The sequence below is a fragment of the Oryza sativa genome, chromosome 1, assembly GCF_034140825.1.
Source record: "Oryza sativa Japonica Group chromosome 1, ASM3414082v1".
Taxonomy (NCBI): Eukaryota; Viridiplantae; Streptophyta; class Magnoliopsida; order Poales; family Poaceae; genus Oryza; species Oryza sativa.
The window spans coordinates 22,499,658-22,508,209 of NC_089035.1; the positions used below are offsets into that span (position 1 = coordinate 22,499,658).

General features: G+C 39.8%; 1 protein-coding gene across 1 annotated transcript; it reads left to right on the forward strand.

Moving 5' to 3' along the window:
• The first annotated feature begins 4,283 nt into the window (after window positions 1-4,283).
• Window positions 4,284-6,874, forward strand: LOC4326350 (uncharacterized). The gene is made up of 3 exons (XM_015770416.3): window positions 4,284-4,573; window positions 6,262-6,361; window positions 6,615-6,874. Exons 1-3 carry the CDS (start codon window positions 4,306-4,308, stop codon window positions 6,685-6,687), a joined length of 441 nt encoding a protein of 146 aa, XP_015625902.1. The 5' UTR covers window positions 4,284-4,305; the 3' UTR covers window positions 6,688-6,874.
• Window positions 6,875-8,552: the final 1,678 nt, after the last annotated feature.

Genomic DNA, 8,552 nt, shown 5'->3' on the forward strand with positions numbered 1-8,552 from the left:
CCACACAAAAATTTTACACCCTATCACATCGGACATTTGAACACATGCATAAAGTAATAAATATATGCTAAAAACTTAACTAATTATACAAATTGCGACTAATTTGCGAGACGAATCTTTTAAGCCTAATTGCTACATGATTTGACAATGTGGTGTTACAGTAAATATTTGCTAATAACAGATTAATTAGACTTAATAAATTTGTCTCGTGGTTTATATTCTGTAATTAGTTTTTTTTTATTAGTGCCCGCACAACCCATACGACACCCTATATAGTACGCGATGTGATTCGCTAAAACTTTACAGCCCTGAATCTAAGCACCCCGGATTGATGCTGACATCTTTTGCTTCCTAGTCTACAGTGATCAATTTCCTGATACTAATTTAATCAGTATGGATGGATCGATCGAACAAATGGAAGAACAGCGTCGATGTGTCACTAAAAATGTGGCATATTTTTCAAATTCAATCTGTATCTCAGAAGTAAATGCGAGTTGATTACTTGAAGCAGACAAGCTGTAATCGTCATGGTTGTTCGGTAGCTGCACGTAATTAGCGAAGGTTCAATTTGGGTATAGTAGGATGCGTATACGAGGAGCGCGTACGGGCACGAGTGGATAATCTTAGCTTAGCTCCGTGATTTCTTCTCTCTTTTGTGTTGCATTTAGACCGATTATTAATCCGGAAAACCTATATCGGATTAACGTTAATTTGATTCCCTCGTAGCAACTGGAATATGCTATTTTCACCATGCACAACTCTCGTTAATTTGTAGAGTACTAATTTTTATGCTTTGTTCATCGATGAATTGATTTATATATTCTAGCGCTGACCTAGCATGTCACTAGCACGAAAATTACCGTTGACGAAGTATTTATTACGCAACCCCTGTATTACTTCCTCTGTTTTACAATGTAAGACTTCATGTATGTGTTTAGATTCATTAGCATCTATATGTATGTGGGCAGTGCTAGAAAGTCTTACATTGTTAAACGGATGGAGCACATCCGTAGTACAGATGGGTTGCATAATATTTATAAAAGTGGAGACATGGAGTGAGACTCTCTTCTCATTCATTCCTGTAGCACCAAATGTACAGTATGAACGCCCCTCTCCTCCTTATATAACATTCTTTCATATATGAAAAGTTTCGGTGCCTTTATGGGCTCAAACCCATAGGTTTTTTAATAGTATTTTTCTGATAAGTGGTCGCTACACGTACTTTATTTCATCCTATACCAAATATAAGTCGTTTCAGACATCTAACTCTTCGCTAAACAGAGGTTATTTTACGATTTTTAGGATCCTTTCCATCTTTAAGGTGGGGTTACGGTTTCTAAAATTAATATTTGATTTTAAATTTCTCATATACTTATTATCTTTATAGCAATAAAATCATAACCACAGGAAAATAATTTGAAATGTCAATCCAATAACACTATTTTATCAAATAATATTTAAATTATATTAGAACATTAAAAGAACTTTGTTATTGGGACGGGGGAGTACTTATCCGACTCTTTCAATTTTTTTCAATGCAGAATAAGTAAATAGAGCCATGCTTATTCTTTCATTGATTCTCATCGACAACAAGACGTCCTGGTGGCTTTATCAATCTCAAGATATGTTGGCCCAGTCTTTCGAAGGTGCTAGAAAGCTTAAGTACCATTAATTTGGTTTTGGTGATTAATGACAAATCCAATTATATGAGACTAATGTTTTTATAAGCATTTCTTTGCTTAGTCTCATGTGGATATGAAAGTGAAATTTGTGAGAGCTGATTCCCAAACTTCATATGAGTTGAGATATAAACGTTCATTGATGGTGGATCCAAATCACAAGGATTAAATGCATGGAGATCGAGCTATATGTATCACTCTTTCTCTCCATGCACATATTGATATATTCATATATAACATTTTCATGTGGTTGACATATGCATGTGAGACTAATGTTTTGTTTGAGTTTTATCGCTTGTTTAGTTTATTTACGTTGAGGACGTGGAGATGATGAAGGTATGCTTTTATTCTAATATCTATATTCGATAAACGCCTTCTATTTTTTTATAGGATAAGATCCCAATATTTCATCTCTATTTATGCATACTCTTGCTTCACACAATCATTCCGTATGCATACATTTAGGGGGAGCAAATTCTATACCTTAGTTATGCATGCACTTGATCCAAGTTATTCACTTTCATTTAATTGAGATCTTTATATTTGAGTATATCACACTTGTGGTGTTGATTAATACTCATCAAATACTCATCACTTATTCATCTCATTTTATATATGCGATCGGTTGGTCAATATGTGGAAGTTGACAACCGAATCATTGAGACTAATAATTTTATTGAGTTGAATGAGAGAAATAGTTCCCAAGGATTACAAAGGTGTTGATACTCAAATGGTATCATTACACCTAATAATACCAAGAATGACAAAATGGAGATATTGAAGATGTGGGATATAAAGTGGCTACTATGGCAAGACGGGGAAGGACAAGCAATGCTTGGTCGTGATGAACCATGCGCGGTGAAGGGCAAGCAAGGGGCTTGGCGCCGAAGAACTGAATCCGGTGGTGAAGGGCGAGTGACGGCTTTGTCATGATGGACCGTGCGAGACCATTTGAAGCTACAAGTAACCACATCAATCATTTGAAGAATATATGGTGAAACGGTTTTGGCGTTGGCGTCCCTTAAAACAATGAAAGGAAGATGGAAAGAAAGCATTTCCATTAGTACAATTCTCCTACTATTTAAATTTGAGTATAGGAATCCCGTACTATCAAGAGGGATGCAACGTTGATGTGTTTGTGTATGTCTCGATGATCAAAGTGACCTATCATAGTGCTACCTTGAGAGAAATCTAAACTTTAACCTATCCTTTAAGTGATTTTAGATCTTGTTTTTGGTTGAGTTGGGTAGTCCTCTGAGTGAGCTTTCCATAGAGTCTAAGATCATCAAAATGGGACTCCCGAGCAAAAAGTTATGGTTATTTTACTTTGTGCTTTTCGGAAATTCCGAAAAATTATCGGAAGTTCCGAAAATGGCTGCGAAACCGAGTTTAGCTTCTGTAAATTTTCGGAAGTTCCGAAAATTCCAGTCTTTGCCTCCAATGGCTAGTTTTTGAGAGGCTCGGTATATAAACTCCTCCACCCCTCCCTTGAGTGGCTGTTGTTCTTGGGGAGTATTAGACACATCCAAAGCCAAATAGACATCCACATTTCCTACCTTTGTGGTGCCTCTTTGTAAGAGGAATTTGAGAAGGGGAGAGAGTTGGATTGAGAGATTGAGAAGTTGAGAGCTAGTGAGCTTCACTCTATACTTTGAGCACTCGAGTTCATAGCAAGCAAATCTTCGATTGTGTTTGTTACTTTTGGGGACTAAGGTCTCCTAGACGGTTAGGCATCGCCGGTGAGCATCCAAGGTTGTGGTGTGCTACGGAAAGTTTGTGAAGGCTTCAATTTCGCCTCCGCAAGAGAAAAAATCAAGAGTGAAACCAAGGAGTACATTTGTGCTACCTCGTGAGGAAATGGTTGAAATAGACCCGGCCCTTGTAGCTCCTCAACGGAAAACTTCGGGAAATAAATCACGTGTCTCTTCTCTTGGTTTGCACATTCTTGCATTCTCTCATATTGTGCTTGAGCTTATTTTTACCCGATGTACTTGCATGCTTAATTGATTTAGTTGGTGACCTTATATCTTACTTAGATACCTTATTTGTCACATTTTGATTCATACACATTTTGTTTGTTTGAGGTACAAGTTCATAGCTAGTGTTTTATTCCGTTATCCGCCTAACTTTTCTGTTGAGATCGGAACTTCGAATCACATACCGGAAGTTCCGATTTAAATATAAAATTCTCATCATTCCAATATGCTATGAAGTTGTGATAATTTTTATAAACGTCTATTCACCCCCCTCTAGGCGATATAAAGGTCCTTTCAGTGCTTAAGGACAGGTTGTACCCGCACGCTGTGAGCGACTATGTTTTTTAAGAAAAAAGACTATTTTATTTTCTTAGTTTTTTTTACTGTGTTTCTTAATCTAAAGCGACTATTATTTGGCACCGGAGGGAGTACTAATGTCATCCCGATAAATTTACCGTTTTCTTTAGAAAAAAAAAAGTCACACAGTTAGGCCACTGCTATTGGCTGGGCTTGTTTTCTTATTTGGGCCTAGCTAGCTAAAGTGGGCTCCACTCCACACAGTCAATTAGGCCCATTTGGCCCGAGACCAGTTCACCATTAGCTCGAGCAGAAAGTGGGGCGGAAAGCTAGGGTTTCTCAGGTCCTCGGCAATGTCGTCGGCGAAAACCCTAGCGCGGGCGGGCTCCTCCCTCCTCGGCCGCCTCCTCGCGTCCCCGTCTCCCCTTCGCGCGGGGCTGCCTCCGCCGTCGCTGCTCTCCAGGATCCAGCCGCTCGTCCCCCCGCCGCCGCCGCCGCAGCCGCGGCCGGAGACGACGGTGGAGGCCTACGAGGCGCAGGCGGTGGCGAGGCTGAGCTCGCTCCCAGGAGAGATCTCCTTCCCCTGCGGCCTCCCCTCGCTCCGGTTCATCATCGAAGACGGTACGGTCCTCTCCTCCCTTGTTAGGATGGCCGCTGCATTGTTTGAGTATTCGGATCGTGCGTTAGCTTTATCCTTTTTGTTGGATCAATGGTGAACGGGGGATGTATAAGGAGGGAAAGAATCGTTACCATGCCATTTCATGCATATAGTGCAGGACATTACATAATGAGTTGAAGCCGGTATCTGATTTCGACAGAAATGCTTGCTCTGTTTGGTTTCAGTCGTGTTGGTGTGCTTAGATTATTAGCTATGGTTGAGGCTTGGAGGAGCTTGCAGGAATGAATTGGGATAATATGTTAATGGCATGGTTCGTGCGCCTGATCCGGTGAGAATGTTTGGGAAATTTGGTTCATTTGCTCGATGCTGTGAGAGTGGTTTAGGAATTTTACATTGGTTAATGTCCCTTGGTTGATTTGGTGTGTGGGCAGCCTAATTCTCTGCAGTCCTTTTACTGCTTAACTGTGGCATTAGGTCTTGGCAACTGTTTTATTGATTGGAATTATTATAAGCTGAGAAGATGTCTACTGCTTCCCCTTTTGTTTTATATCATGCAATTGGGAAGAAGTTGTCATTGATATGATAAGTTGTGTGATTGTTCGATCTGGTCCACATGTGTTCTGTTTTGTACATGTGAATCATAGAATGTACTATGGTTGAGGCCTTGCGGAGTGTGCACGAATGAATTGGGATAATATGTTCATATCATGCTTCGTGCGCTCGATCCAGTGTGAATGTTTATGAAATTTGGTTCATTTGCTCAATGCTGTGAGAGTGGTTTAGGAATTCTACTTTAGTTAATGTCCCTTGGTTTGGCTGATTTGGTGCGTGGGCAGCCTAATTCTTTGTAGCATTTGGTATTGGCAACTATTTTATTGCTTGGAGTTATTATGATTTGAGAAGATGTCTATTGTTTCCCTTTTTGTTGTATATCATGCAATTGTGAAGGAGTTGTCATCGATATGCAATTTTGTTATGTTTTGCACATGTGAATCATAGAATGTACTACTGTCTGTTGTTCTCTTTTTATTGTTAATCTATAACATGGACCAGGTCTTGACCAACAGCTTTATGAAAATAATAAAAGATGACTTGCAGTTTCAAATAGTGATATTGGTCATATTGTGGTTTGGCGAATTACCTTCAGATTTTACTTAATGATCACCATATTATGCATGGAATCATGCAATAATTGTAATACAGTATATGCTATTTTCAATCTCATGAATAGTTGGATGCAATTTCTTAGCTTGAATAGCAACCAGAGATATGCTTATGAGGACATCACCGATCGGGACCTAGTTCTTCATCATATGCAGAACATTTCACAGTTACCCATCAACCAACCAACTCAAAGTTAGCATACATAACCGTAATACAACCAACTCAACTTATGATGTTGTGGTTTAATTACTTCAAATCTAAATTCTGGCCATATATATTTTGAGAAATAGGGAAGAACTCATATTTTGCAATCTGGGTTTATCTGCGTGGTGGCATATAATATTGTTTGTTGTACTGCTGCTCAAGTTTTGTCTTATTTGTTACATGAATGCTACTAAAATGGCTAGTAAGTTAGCTTCTAGGAGTATGATTGTGATCTGGTGAGCTAGGGCGAAATGGTTATTTACATCAATCAGACTGGCTCCATGGTTTCTAATTTGTTTCTTATTCCTTTTGCTCTTCTTAGGAAAGGATCCTGTTGCTAATGAACCCCTGGAGCTACTTCCAAAAAGAACTTATCAGCCCAGTACCATCAAGCGGAAAAGAACCCATGGGTTTCTTACACGGTATTGATATCTACTAATCTGATTGAACTTTCCGTTGTTTTGCTTGTGCTAAGGCCCCTGCAAAAGATGCTATGTTTTTCAAGTTAATATCATTCTCTTTTGTACTGCATTGTTATGGGAAAATTATTTTTGAATACCAAAATCCAATCATACCACCAGTGTTAGTTTTGTTGGTATTTTCTGGAACATAATTGTGGTTCAGGTGCTTGTGTTCAGTGCATTGATATTCCATTAATTTCTTTTTCATCAATAGAAAATCAACCAAAGGTGGGCGTAAGGTGATTGCGCGCAGGATTGCCAAGGGCAGGCACAGAATTTCAGTGTAACGAAAAACCCATAGCTCTTCTGCACCTTCACATCATCCATTTCGTGAACATCTAAGAGCTCACAGTTTCTGCACCCTTTACCGCCCTCACTGTGGAGGGACAGCTGCAGCAGAAGCAGTAGTGCCATGTACCGAATTATCTTTACGAAATAAACTAGGCAATTGGACTGATTGGCCAAATTTTTACACATCCAACATCTGCACAATCGCAGCTGGCAGGGTTCAACTTCAAACAGCCGTCTGTGTGCGCTTCTTGGCTCTCCTAACCACTGCCTTCTGTCCTTGAATCCATTTCAACCATTCTTTTGCTAGTAGTTTATTCGTGAACACTAATCATGATCTCTCATCTGGACGCCATGCTGAGCTTTGCTTGTTGGGTGCTCTTGTTCCCTGCGTATCCAACCAGGATTATTTTATTTTCAGACTGGTGAATGACAAGCAGAAGATGAGAAGAAAAATGCAAGCTGCGGACTCCTGTTGCCGATGAATTCGTCAGGAAATTCTACACGTACCCCGCCGCTTCAAAAAAACCATTGAAAAAATATAGAAAAAATACTTGGGTTTGATGACTAACCGGGGATGGAGTCGCTGCCTGCGCGGCGCATGGCAGGTTGTTGTTTGGCTCTGTGCCTCGTTGGCTCCCCTACCCTTGTGCGACGTGGCTGTAGCCTTGTGTACGTGGATGCTCCGGAGGCGATACCAGTGTGTGTGTGCCTGCCGCGGATGACTTGCCGGAGATACTGTGCTGCACTCGAGATAATAAAGCAGTCAAGCAGGTGTCAGCTAGACGGACTAGTCGTGAGCTCGCACGTGTCAGCTAGATTTATTTTGTTGTTTTGTGCACCAACTTTGGAGGGATAGTATAATCATGGGCAGCCCCATCTGTAGAAAATTTAGAGGATTTTAATTCTATATAAAATATTTCTATAAAGAACTTCGAATCAATTAATTGAATCTTATCAATTTCTTTTAAATTTGTATGGAATGAATGGTCTTAGAGATTTTGAAGAAAATTAGTAAGAGTTTTAACCTCTTAGAAGAGTTTATCTCTCTCGACCCGTTCTTGTGTTTTTTCTGGGTTTATCCAAATGATAATTATTGTTTTTTTTCATAATCTTCTATTTGCACTTACATTTATGTAAATTTTCTTCATTTTTTTTTCTGTTTCTCTATTTTGCTAATTATGTGTTTCAAAGGGGTCTAAAACTCATTGAAAATTTAAATGGTTTTTTTTTAGAATTACACAGTACAACGCAGACACTCACAACGCATGCGCACTCACCCCTATGAACACACGCACGTAAACCCTACCCCTATGAGCATCTTCGAAGACTGGGCCGGCAAATTCTAGAGAGATTGACGAAGTCACCACAGGCGTCTCACCCCTATGAACACACGCACGTAAACCCTACCCCTATGAGCATCTTCGAAGACTGGGCCGGCAAATTCTAGAGAGATTGACGAAGTCACCACAGGCGTCTCGCTGTCGACGGGTACGTCGCCTACCACTGAAAGCACGACGCCGTTAAATCCTGGAAAATTCGCTCCCATGGAGAGTCGAACCCAGGACCTCAGGTGCTAGTGAGGCTCTTGTAACCACTAGGCTACAGGCCCTTTCGCAAAATTTAAATGGTTTTTGGCCTAGCCATGAAAACATCTTCAAGATGTGTAAGACAATACCATAGTTCTCTCTTCTTTTTTCTATTCATTCTTCTTATGACTAGATGTTTCTATTTCTCTTATATTATCTCTCATCATCTTGTTAGTTTATCAGCCATAATTTTAGGACCTAATTTTAAGTTGATTTTAAAGTTTTTCATCGTATGCAACTTCATTCAATTTTCCACAGCTCATCGGTTGTAGCTC